This window comes from Hibiscus syriacus, unplaced genomic scaffold (assembly GCF_006381635.1).
Source record: "Hibiscus syriacus cultivar Baekdansim isolate YM2019G1 unplaced genomic scaffold, ASM638163v2 tig00111085_pilon, whole genome shotgun sequence".
Taxonomy (NCBI): Eukaryota; Viridiplantae; Streptophyta; class Magnoliopsida; order Malvales; family Malvaceae; genus Hibiscus; species Hibiscus syriacus.
Window position 1 is genome coordinate 219,355 of NW_024062976.1, and position 13,320 is coordinate 232,674.

Sequence of the window (13,320 nt, forward strand, 5' to 3'; positions counted from 1 at the left end):
GTGCAAAGAAGGCGAATAACGCTGGGTTGGTTTAGGAATTCTGGAGGAGTGTCTCAGTTCTGATGTGTCTGGTTCTTATTGAACAGCAAATCGGACTGTTGACGTTTAGAATCATGGCATCACTTGTCTCCTCTATTATGTTGGCAGATTCCTGTGCGCCGATATCTTTCTTCAGTGCTCGACAATCTCTTTTAAAGTGACCCTTCTTGCCACAATTATAACAAGTAAAATATTTCTTTACCGTTCTTGATTTTCCCCTTCTGGATTTTGATCTGCCACGATTTGAATTTCTTTCTGAAGTTCTCCCTCTAGACTCCGTGAGCAAGGCTGAGGAGCTTGATGCTTCACTTGATTCTCTCTGTCGAATTTCTTCACTCAATACCAGATCTCGAACATCGTCGAATTTTAATTTGTTGTTTCCCGATGAGGCTGACCGTTGTAACAGTAGCATTCCAACAGTCTGGTAGAGATGATAAGAGAATTAAAGCTCAAACTTCATCATCGAATTCAATTTCCACGGAACTCAACTGGGTTGTGATTGTGTTGAGTTCATTTAGGTGTTGAGCCACTGATGCACCTTTCGTCATCAGCAAATTGAATAATCGCCTCATCAAGTGAACTTTGTTTGAGGCCGATGGCTTCTCATACATACTGGATATAACCTCCATAAGACCCGCCGTGGTCTTTTTCTTTGCTATGTTAAAAGCAACATTTCGGGACAACGTCAGTCGAATAACTCTGAGGGCTTGTCTGTCGAGAAGAACTCAATCTTCATTCTTCATGCCCTCTGGTTGCTTTCCTGATAGAGGTTGATATAGATTTTTCTGGTATATAAAATCTTTAATATGCATATTTCAAAAGCCAAAGTCCGCACCATCGAACTTTTTAATTTTCACATTCCCTTCGTCTGCAGCCATCGCTCTCACTCGAATCTAGTTTTGTTTGGATCGTTTCTGACAATTCTTGCGAACCACCGTGTATTAGAACACCTCCGTCGACAAATTCGTATCGCCGACCAAATTTTACTATTCATATAAATAGTAACCTCAAAAAAAATGACAAAATTCCAAATCTCGTAGAAAACTAAAGGAAAGTACTGCTCACTTTTAATCCCTCTAAATTTCCTGAAATTTATTTCTTTTCGGACACAGTAAATGCAAGAGTTCCATGCGAATCTCGACATCAAAGACATGAGAAGATCTTCATCACTGGTATCTCGTAGACTTGAACCGGTCGAATCTTATTTGTAAAACTCATTTTTAAATTAAATTAGCTTGTAAAACACGTGTTAAAAGTGCCTGAGTCTTGGATTCCCACGAAATCGAATTTATCGGATCCCGTCAGAAAGCTTTACATGGATTACTTGTCATAACACGCTTTACTGCTCTATTGGCGAGTGAGTAAACTACTGGTGAGTAAACTACTGGTGAGTCTCAGAGTATCAGGGGCCGTACGAATGCGTAAATATAGAGTTAAAATTTTAAAAACCACTGTGAGACACGTGGCATTCTTGACAACAGGCAAAAGTGGCTTTCAGAGCTTAGCTATGCTTTTCAAGAGTAATATTAAAATTTTAGAATGTATAAAATGTTTTCTCCTCTATGAATATTGTAAAAGAGTAGGTTTTTTTATTATTATTAGAGAAAAATAGTTCTATAACATTTTCTAGGGATTTTTTTATTTATTAAAATTTAATTCTTATAATACAATACTAAATATAATGTACATGAAATTACCGAAACACTGCAACAAAATGAGAGAATATATGAAGGGAATGAAAGTGGAGAAAGGACATGTCAATGACACAATGCTAAGTTTAGTATTCTGATCAGTTCCACCTTTTATCCTGTTGGTTCATCTTCACTTTTGCACACCATGTCAATCACAATCTCATTGCTCTTTCAGAATGTGGGATCTGAAAAAATAAAGTTGTCATTGATGATCAAAATGATGGCAATTTGGAGAGGTTAGATTCAATGCACTCTACAAAAGCTAGTAAAAGAAGTCACATCATTTCACGACTCAATAAATGAAAAATTGGGCATACAGGCCATGTTACACATGTTTAAATAGGAGAAGGATAATTAGTAAATACAAATATTTTAAAGAAAACAATAAACGAGAAAACAAAAGTACATTAACTTAGTGGTAGAGTTGCCTATCCACCCAACGACATGATCATCATCTTGTGAGAAATCAGTAAAAAAGAATGCTTGAAATTGATAAGCTTCTAAAATACAGATGAATGTGAGCTGTCGATTCAACAACCTAAGAAAGAAGATAAGTTTGTGATGTAAAATATGTTGCAAGTGGGTAATAATCATGTCATAATCATATATGCATCTTTATTAGTCGAGGAGATGTTACAATAAAGACGACTAAAACAAACATGATCCAAAACAATCAGATGTACAAGTGGGATTACCAAATTCTTTCCATTCAATCATTTTCCCTAAATCATTCATGTCCAAACGCCGGTGTCTATGACATACCCGAATAAAAGCGATCGGATTCATCAGACATCATCATCATAACATTAGGATTGATGAATAAAACCAGTATAAATAGGTGTCATTGTCACAAATCACCTTCCACAAGTGGATTTACAGAACCCGGTGTACATACAATGGCTTTAGGAAGACAGCTAATGATCATATATTAAACACGAGCACGAGTAAAAACGAATTCCATGGCACGATCGAGAATCAACCAGCAGTTGTATTAGAGCAATCGGGACAGCTGAAGTGACCTCTAGCTTGACATTTTGTACATCCAACAGATTTTACCTTAAATTCCTCGGACTGATACAAATTATCAATGAGGTTAAAACTTAATGGTCCATTTGCTTTGATTAATCCAGTTCCCCTGCATCTCGAGCATGCTATCACCCGTAGATCACCACATCTCTTGCACAAGCCCAATGAACTGCAAGTTAACAGGTTGCATATCAGCTCGTGCATTGTATTAACAACGATCCTAACCGTGCAGATTACAGCAGCCAATTAAACATATACCAGAACTTCTCTTTTTTCTATCAAAGTTGAATAAAAGTGGGGAGCCTCATAATATAGATAAGACATATAACCTACCTTAATATGATAATGTGCAACTCAGTTTAGAAAGAAATCGATTTAGTTCATTCACTCGACAATGATGCTGGAGCTTTATCCATTACCCCCCTAAAGCAGTCCTTGCATAATCCTTATGTTTATCATCAGAAAAACCAAAAAGGCAACCTTTATATGCATTCCACTATTGGCATCCAAGCTTTTCCTAAATAAATGAACCACAATTACTATAGCAGGATAACAACATCACCAAGACGAAAGTGAAGCTGATGATTCTGAAAGGGTTTTTATATTCAGTCTACTACTTCAGGGCCACCTTTTTTTAGATGTAAAGGATGTCATAACTTGGAGATAGGGGAAGGGATTACCGGTTTCAAAATTCGAACTCTAACCTGCAAGATATCGCCTCTTAAAAGTTACTGGGCGAACTGAGTAGGCTAAATCCTAGGTTCCTTCCGGGTCACTTTTGATTTGCACTACCATAACATGACAATAAAAGTCATTTTTTGTTGTTGAATAATTCTATGTAGGGCAGTGCATTGGTTTGAGATACAATCATCACAAAGAACATATATGAAACATGAAGATATAGTAATCATTTCATAAAAATTCAAACAACCCCACAATTAAATCTATTCTAGGAATACAAAAGACATTGAAATTATGAACTGAGTTAAAGTACAGTGGTCAGTGGTAGCATTTCCAAAGGACATCCAATTGTAAACCAACAAGAGAAGAACAAAAACTAAACCAAAATAACAAAAGGTGTCAAACTCACAAATCATGAACCAAACTAATAATCAAAGCACCCAACTTTTACCCATACCCCCATACCCAGTAAAAAAATGTTTTACTTTTTCCAATGTTTAATACTACTACTAAAATCTGGGTTTTACTTCCAAACTAAAATATAGGTGATAATCTTTAAAACAGAAACAAAAATGGATCTAGAACAGTTACATTCTTTGTGAAGCAGAGATGAAAGCATCAACTTTGGGGGCAGCAATCGTGGCACACAGTAACAAAGTGCCAACTCCAAAGCCTGCAACTTCGCTTGCTGTTATGTGTTCCATTTTTTGCTCTGTTGCTGATAAGACATCTAAAACCTTATCGATTCAGTAATTCACTTTAGCTTTATGGGGTGCCATGAAATGTACTTTTTTTATATAATAATTAAATATTTTAAATTGAACTCAAACAACAGTGGCCTATTAGCTCAGTTGGTTAGAGCGTCGTGCTAATAACGCGAAGGTCGCAGGTTCGAAACCTGCATGGGCCAAATTTAGTTTTTTGTCTTTTGCTATAGTGTTAGGCCGATTTGGTCACACTTTGGGCCAAAATCTGACCTTTCGGTTGTTAATTGCTAACTGAAAGTCCATCTAATTATTTAAAACTTGACAAATTGCATTGGTGAGTTATTTTATCATCAAATAAAACCTACTCAATTTGAGTATAAATTTTATTTATAATTAAATTATAAATTAAATACCAACAATTAGTTGGTTTAGTAGGATGAGACATTAAATTTTTTTTATGTAAGATCATAGATTCGAATTTTGGTGTGTGCGAATAAAGCAAATTAAGTTGAAAGAGTCGTCATCGCATCTGTAATACTCGATTAGGATTAGTAATAAATTTAAAAAATATATAAATTAAATAATTTATTTTATTACTCATTCATAAAACTTAAAATTTCAAAATAATTTAATTATCATATCTCAAGATATGTTTTCACTTACATATTGAGTTTGTGAATTCTAATTTGTAAGATTTCCCGTTGAACATTGTTGGGTACATTCATGATGAAGGGACCCATTCAAATAACATAATCAAAATGGATTTAAACTTTGCGAAGATATTCGAAGTCCAAGAACTAAAGGATAAATTATGTGAGAAAAAAAGGAACAATTTTAAAAGTCATTTCAAAAGAAAGTTTGTTTATTTTAAGATTAATTTAATTAATTTCAGAATCATATTATTTAACTGCTTATGCAAACAATGTCACACATATCACAATTCGTAAAACAAGTACTAATTAATTAATCTTTTCAACTACGACTTAGTGAAGCAGATGCAGAAGTTCCTGGAGAATAAATCAACAAGGTTCCAAAATTATATAATTAGAAAATGTACCCTCCATCCCCTCCAAAACAATTATAATAAGCTGTATTTGCTTGGTTTTGCATGGCAGTCTTGTTGCAGCAATTACCAGGTTGATGATGATGATGATCATCATCTAGGTTCCACAATCCCCCCCCCCCCTAATAACCCTTCCTCTACCAGAAACTGATCTATCCAAGAAGCAGCATTTGCAGTATAAGAATTCTTCGAAGCTGGCTCTTGAAACAAGCACTGATCCTCTGAAATAGGGTACAAGGAAACCATCTCATGCTTCCCTCGCGATTGATCAGTGATCTCTACTGCTTCACTATGTACTTTTCCATGATCTCCAGCTTCTTCTGGTTTTTCCTGTTGCTGTTGTTTTAGCTTTAGAATCTGAGCTTTTCTTTTTTGTTGCTTCAGAGAAGACTTCTCTTTCTTCTTAAAATGTGTTCTCCAATAGTTCTTTATCTCATTATCTGTTCTCCCTGGAAGGTATCTTGCAATTGTAGACCATCTGTTTGATTTTTCACATACAAATCAAACACCGTAATCATACATACATACATACATATATATTAAAGGAAAAGTAGAAGAAATAATAATAAATCAAGAAGAAGAAGCATTATTACTTGTTACCCCAAAGTGCATGCAATTCAATAATGATCCCTTCCTCCTGTGGTGTTATATGACCTCTTTTAAGACCAGGCCTTAGATAATTCACCCACCTAAGCCTGCAACTCTTCCCACTTCTATTCAAACCAGAAAAAAGAAAAATAAAAAACCATAATTCACTTAATATTCTTCATTTAATTTATCCAAGGTAATTACATATATGTACCTGCAGACCTAGCTACTGAACTCCATCGTCCTTTTCCATGAAAGTTAACATATTCAGTAAGCAGCTTATCTTCTTGAGGAGTCCAAGGACCTTTCCTCAACCCTAGTTTTGGAGCTTCCCAACCCATCATTCTAACCATTCTTTCAACTTCTTTTTCCCAATAACTTTCACTAAAAATTGTTGTCTCCAGATTGCCTGACACGAGTTCTCACCTTAACTCTCTTATATATCTCTTCAATCTTGTCAGTTCCATGCTTTCCCTTTTAAAAAATCCATTTTGATGATCTCATCAGGAAGACAAGATTATTGAAATCAAATTTCAGCTTGAATTCCTCTCAGTTTAGCACAAGTGTTAAATGTCTAGGTGTTCACCAGCTCAGTCCATTTTTTAACCAGATAGAGACCGACAAGTGTTGGTTATTACATGATCGTGATTCCATAACACAATGTCGAACTACATTGTCTTGTCATAGTAACAATATAGACATAATCTGACTCTTTTAGGCCAAAAACACAAGTTGATGTCTCCTTGAAAATGGCTCATGGTCCAATCTTTATGGAACACTTGTTGGCATAAACAATTCTTAAATGAATGCATCAGGAATTGTTTATTACCAAAGAAGGTTCTAGGATGCAATTTATGGTAATGGAAGAATTAAATATATGGTGAAAAGGGGAGATTTTTGATGAGTCATTCATGATCTTTTCACACCTTTACGTCGTATCTGTATATATAGCATATTTGGAATGTTAGGGCATTGCTTAATTGGACCAAAGTTAATATTCTAATGAACAATGGCTATATATAGGTGTTGATGTGTAAGATATTGAAACTGTTCATTAATATTATAAAATGAAAAATGGTACATCTAAAGATTTTGTTCATTGTCGAGATCTTGTTTTATAAAGTAATAAGCTTTGTAAGCAGTGAGGGATGCTTGATTTGATAGTAGTGAAGAATATGTTGGTTTTTGGTAAAGTCCCATGTGTATAAGGAAGAGGGGAAATTCTTTTGTTATAAATAAAGCCATCATCCTCCTTAGTTAATCATCCCACAAATATAAGCATTCTTCTATATTAAAGGCTATTTGTATTCTTTCTCTTTTTGTAATATTTCCATCATCCTCTTTAGTTAATCATCCCACAAATATAAGCCTTCTTCTATATTAAAGGCTATTTATATTCTTTCTCTCTTTATAATATTTCCTCTATTAGTGAGATATTTTAGTGTTATCTTTTATGTCTATTTAATAGCTATTGTCGGGTATAGTTGTTGTTAATTATTGTCCTATTAAAATTACTTGTATTGGTAGTTCTGTCTAAGGAAAGTGGGTTTTAAGATGGACCATTGTGACCCCTCCTCTTTCCTGGGAATATACATTGGGGTGATTTTTAGTACAATCGTTTTCACACTAGTCACCTAGATAATAGTTTCGAAGGTTAATCTGTTATTGGTGGAAATTAACCCGAATTCCACAATAATTGGTATCAACGCTCTTGGTTTATTTTAGTATGCTCTGTGGTTGCGGCTTAGGCTGATCTTCCACATCAGAAAAAATTTCCTTGGGATAATTGTCATTCCGCATTGGCAGCTATTAAATAGAATTTGTAGCAGAAATGGCTGACGCTTCTTCATCTTCAATTTTGGCAAGAAATGCTGTGACAAATGTTAGATTTGAAGAGGAGATTTTTGATGGCACCGATCATTTCGGCATGTGGCAAAGTGAGGTTCTAGATGCCCTATTTCAGCATGGTCTAAACATTGCTATTGAAGGAGAGAAACCAGATGATGTTGAGGAGAAAGAATGGAAGAGGATCAATAGAATGGCATGTGGTACTATTCGATCGTGTCTTTCTAGAGAGCAGAAGTATGCATTTTCTAAGGAAACTTCTGCAAGTAAATTGTGGAAGGCACTGGAGGAGAAATTTTTGAAGAAAAGCGGTTAGAACAAACTCTACATGAAAAAGAGATTGTTCTGCTTCAACTATGTACCAGGTACCACTATGAATGATCACATTACTAGCTTTAATCAGCTGGTGACTGATCTGATGAATATGGACGTGACTTTTGAAGACAAAGATCTGGCTCTGATGTTGATGGGATCACTTCCTGATGAGTTTGAGTATCTTGAAACTACTCTACTTCATTTGAAGGTTGATGTGTCTCTCAGTGAAGTAACTGCTGCCTTGTATAGTTATGAATTGAGAAAGAAAGGCAAACAAGAAAACACAAGTGTCGAAGCAGAAGCAACCAGGTTATGGCATATGCGCTTGGGGCATGTTGGTGAAAAATCCTTGAAATTACTGATAGATCAAGGATTATTGAAGGGTGCTCGGGCTTGCAAATTAGTTTTTTGTGAGCATTGCATCAAAGGGAAGAAGACGAGTGTGAAATTTGGAACAACAATCCATGATACTAAAGGTATTTTGGATTATGTTCATTCAGATGTATGGGGGCCTTCCAAGACAACTTTATTGGGAGGAACACACTATTATGTCACTTTTGTTGATGATTTTTCCCGGAGAGTTTGGGTGTATCCAATGAAGACAAAGGATGAGGTGCTAGGATTTTTCCTTAAATGGAAAAAGATGATAGAAACTCAAACAGGCAGAAAAATCAAACGTCTCCGTACATACAATAATGAAGAGTACAAAAATGATCCATTTCTGAAAGTCTGTGAAGAGGAAGGTATTGTCAGGCACTTCACTGTCAGAGGTACACCACAACAGAATGGGGTGGCAGAGCGTATGAACCGGACATTAGTGGAGAAGGTTCGGTATATGTTGTCTAATGCTGGGTTAGGCAAAGAATTTTGGGCTGAGGCTTTGGTCTATGCTTGTCACCTTGTCAACCGCTTACCATCGACTGCTATTGGTGGTAAAACACCATTAGAGAAATGGTTTGGAGTATCTGCTACAGATTATGATTCCTTACATGTGTTTGGTTCCACTGCATACTACCATGTTAAGGAGTCAAAGCTGGATCCAAGAGCAAAGAATGCGATCTTTATGGGGATCACCTCTGGTGTGAAAGGCTATCGTCTTTGGTGTCCAGAAACAAAGAAAATAATCTTCAGCAGGGATGTTACCTTTGATGAATCTACCATGTTGAGAAAGGTGACTTCAGAAAAATTGGACCAGACAGATGAAACTCCCAAACAGGTGGAGTTTGAAGGAAGCAAGATTATCCCAACCAGTAAAGAAACTGATGTTGACTCTCCTATGATAGAAGAAGAGTCAGATGAAGAAGAGGTTCAAACCCATGAACCTCCACAGCAACATGAATCAATTGCACTCAGAAAGGGAAAAAGGACCATTAGACAACCTGCTCGTTATGTTGATATGGTCTCTTTTGCATCACCAATTGCAATTGATGACGTTTCTGCCACTTTTAATGAAGTAGTTCAAAGTTCAGAACATAAAAAGGGGAGGATCGCCATGGATGAAGAAATGCAATCCCTTCAAAAGAATCAGACGTGGAAACTAGCTAGTCTTCCGAAGGGAAAGAAGGCAATTGAGTGCAAGTGGGTATATGCAAAGAAAGATGGATTTCCTGACAAGAATAACATCCGCTACAAAGCAAGATTGGTGGCTAAAGGCTACGCTCAAACGGAGGGAGTTGATTATAATGAAGTATTTTCTCCAGTTGTAAAACATTCCTCCATCAGAATTTTGTTGGCTTTGGTAGCGCAGTTGTATTTGGAACTAGTTCAGACGGATGTAAAAACTGCATTTTTACATGGAGACTTGGATGAGTAAATCTACATGACTCAGCCAAATGGATTCAAAGTTGCTGAAAAAGAAGAGATGGTGTGCAAATTAGAAAAATCGTTGTACGGATTGAAGCAATCTCCAAGGCAGTGGTACAAGCGATTTGACAAGTTTATGATAGGGCAGAAGTACACAAGAAGCAAATATGATCATTGTGTGTATTTACGCAAGCTAGAAGACGGATCCTATATATATCTTCTTCTTTATGTTGATTATATGTTGATAGCTTCCAGGAGTCAGACAGAAATTGCGAAACTAAAGACTCAATTGAACATGGAGTTTGAGATGAAGGATCTTGGTGAAGCGAAGAAGATTCTAGGCATGGAGATATCAAGGGATAAGAAATTGGGGAGGCTTTGTTTGTCTCAGAAAGAATATCTTAGGAAGGTACTAAAACGTTTTGGCATAAATGAGATGTCAAAACCAGTTAGTACACCCCTTGCTCCTCATTTCAAGCTCGGTGCATCAATGTCACCTAAGGATGATGCAGAACGAGAATACATGTCAAAGGTTCCGTATGCAAGTGCTGTTGGTAGCTTGATGTATGCAATGGTGTGTACGAGACCCGATATTTCACATGTAGTTGGGGTTGTGAGCAGGTATATGCATGATCCTGGAAAGGAGCATTGGCAAGCTGTGAAATGGATTCTGCGGTATATTCTGAACACCGTAGATGTTGGTTTGGTCTTTCAGCAGGACAAACAAGACGGTCAGTGTATAGTTGGCTATTGTGATTCAGACTATGCAGGTGATTTGGACAAGCGTTGATCAACTACTGGTTATGTGTTTACATTTCTAAAGGCACCAGTCAGTTGGAAGTCCACCTTACAGTCAACAGTGGCTTTGTCTACTACAGAGGCAGAGTATATGGCAGTTACAGAGGCTGTGAAGGAGGCAATTTGGCTTCAAGGGTTGCTTGGTGAATTGGGAATGGAACAAAAGCACATCAAAGTGCACTGTGACAGTCAGAGTGCTATTCATTTAGCAAAGAACCAGGTTTACCATGCAAGGACGAAGCACATCGATGTTCGATATCACTTTGTACGAGAGATTCTAGAAGAAGGTAGATTCATAATCCAGAAGATTCGGACCACTGAGAATCCTGCTGATATGTTGACAAAAGTGGTAACTGCGGTCAAGTTTAAACATTGTTTAGACTTGGTCAATATTGTTACAAATTAAAAGATTGTTTTTTTAGAGATGTGTGTGGAATTTGCCAAGGTGGAGATTTGTTGGTTTTTGGCAAAGTCCCACATTGGTTGTGTATAAGGAGGAGGGGAAATTCTTTTGTTATAAATAAAGCCAATCATCCCACAAATATAAGCATTCTTCTATATTAAAGGCTATTTGTATTCTTTCTCTCTTTGTAATATTTCCTCTATTAGTGAGATATTTTGGTGTTCTCTTTTATGTCTATTTAATAGCTATTGTCGGGTATAGTTGTTGTTAATTATTGTCCTATTAAAATTACTTGTCTTGGTAGTTATGTCTAAGGAAAGTGGGTTTTAAGAGGGACCATTGTGACCCCTCCTCTTTCCTGGGAATATACCTTGGGGTGATTTTTAGTACAATCGTTTTCACACTAGCCACCTAGATAATAATTTCGAAGGTGAATCTGTTATTGGTGAAAATTAACCCGAATTCCACAACAGAATATTTAATAAAAGTTGTGGTATTGGTGTTACCTTTCAAATAAAAGTCACTGGTTAGGCGCTTTTGAGGTTGCTTAGGCGTATGATTTATTGTTTTCTTCACTCTTCTTATTCTCTTTTAAGCTATTCAAATCTATGGTTGCAAAACGATACTAATTCATTGAATCTATGGTTACATCTTCAAGGCTAGCAATAGTCTCCTGGAGAACGTCCGTCACTTTATTCCTTTCTCGGATCACATGCCGTAAACATACTTTCCATTCATACCTTAACATCATTAGTATTGAATTCACTAACACATAAGCTCTGCAGGAGCTGGTCTGTCCATTCAATATGATTGTAAACTCTCAATTATCCGTCTCGAATTCAATTCTTCTGAAGTTATCTGATTAGTGTTTTGTATTGATTGTTTCTGTTTATAGTGACACGCATAATATATACCTTTGTAATCAATAATCCAAAGAGAAAAATGGATTTTGTACTGCAAGCATCTATAAAAGATGGGATATAGCATCCTCAAAGCTTCTTGGTTTGTAGCTTCAATCTCTGGATTATCTGGCGTTGACAAAATTTAGTTGGTTTTCACTCTTAAGCTTTGGCCTCTAATGCATGGCTTTACTTCCTTTCCACTCTCGTCTTTCAACTTAGCTCTATGCAAAGATACAATGAGAACTGCTGAGCTAAGCGGCTTGCTCGTCCACACGTCCTTTACATTTCATATTTTAGGCAGGTTGAATTAAATTAGGCCATTACCATATATATTTTGATGAGTTATTATTTCAATTGAAATTTTATTGAAAAAATATTATTAAATATTCCTAAAAAATTATTATTAAATAATTTTTTTATATCTTATTTATTGACCAACTAATTTAGATTAGATATTGTATAGATTCATTATTAGAACGATCATCCTTTGCTATATTCCTAACGTCATAATTCAAAATTTTAATCTTATTTAAGGAATCTAACATCGCATCCCGTTAAACTAATTGATTGCCGGTTTACCATCAAATAAACCTTTAAAACTTGATTATAAAATTTTCTAAAAATGGTTCAACTATGACCCTTTTTTATTTGTTTTAGTTTCAAGAGTTTGTTAGATCATAAATTTTTGTATAAGAGTTCAATCGAGATAATATTTCCCTTAAAAATTCATTTAATTTGAAAGAAATTAATTTATATAAGTCTAATTTGTATAAAACTTTTCAACTATATTCGATCTCAGAAGAATAAAAACAATTTTTGAGTCTATATCGATTAATTTATACATAAATTTAATTATGATGTTAACAAGAATGATATTAAACTTATCCAAATTTACAAAATTTTAAAAATAATAATTTGGTTTGAAGTTTTCAACCCCTGTTAAAACCAACAGTTGAAGCAGTAAAAGTTAATAATTTGTCTTTAATCCTTTGTTTTGAAGTCCCATAGGCATACGTGGTTAATTTTTATTTATGAAAAGACTTAATCAATGGTGGGTGAAATTCATCTTACACTATTTGCGTTAGTTTAATTTAAATTTGATTACGGACAAATCAATGAAGAATCTGGGACCTCATCAGTGTCGCAACCTTAAAGCCAAAAGCTAACAAACAATTCAATTTATGCACCACAAAATGGTGGTTTAGATTAAAATTTATGATAAGAGTATATTATTTTATTCTAATTTTCTATTTAATTAATAGGATATTTTAAAATAACATATCTCTCATAAATGATCTGAATCGGAATAATATTGTTTGTAAAATATATATAAGTTTATCGGAAACTAAATACATAATAAATATTATCATAAAAGCACATAAAAATACTTTAAAATTTTAGATGAAAGTTGATTATATTTATTCTATTTAAATTTACATGAATTATATTTTAGAAACGG

The 13,320-nt window shown here is 35.2% G+C and overlaps 1 protein-coding gene, 1 non-coding gene and 1 pseudogene across 2 annotated transcripts; 1 reads left to right on the plus strand and 2 right to left on the minus strand.

The window, feature by feature from the left end:
• Window positions 1-2,525: 2,525 nt before the first annotated feature.
• Window positions 2,526-4,194, minus strand: LOC120152133. Its single transcript, XM_039164414.1, has 2 exons — window positions 4,029-4,194; window positions 2,526-2,925 (listed from the first exon to the last, which is right to left on the minus strand). Exons 1-2 carry the CDS (start codon window positions 4,139-4,141, stop codon window positions 2,706-2,708), a joined length of 333 nt encoding a protein of 110 aa, XP_039020345.1. The 5' UTR covers window positions 4,142-4,194; the 3' UTR covers window positions 2,526-2,705.
• Window positions 4,195-4,273: 79 nt separating this feature from the next.
• On the plus strand, window positions 4,274-4,347 carry TRNAI-AAU. The gene has a single exon. It is a non-coding gene; the product is annotated as a tRNA-Ile (tRNA).
• Window positions 4,348-5,188: 841 nt separating this feature from the next.
• On the minus strand, window positions 5,189-6,150 carry LOC120152118 (annotated as a pseudogene).
• Between the last annotated feature and the right edge of the window lie 7,170 nt (window positions 6,151-13,320).

Excerpts from the sequence above, each read along its gene's own strand:
- LOC120152133 (XM_039164414.1), bottom strand. The coding sequence starts at position 4,141 with ATGGAACACATAACAGCAAGCGAAGTTGCAGGCTTTGGAGTTGGCACT. Across the intron at positions 2,926-4,028 it reads ATCTCTGCTTCACAAAGAAT|TTCATTGGGCTTGTGCAAGA; the intron begins GTAACTGTTCTA and ends GTTAACTTGCAG.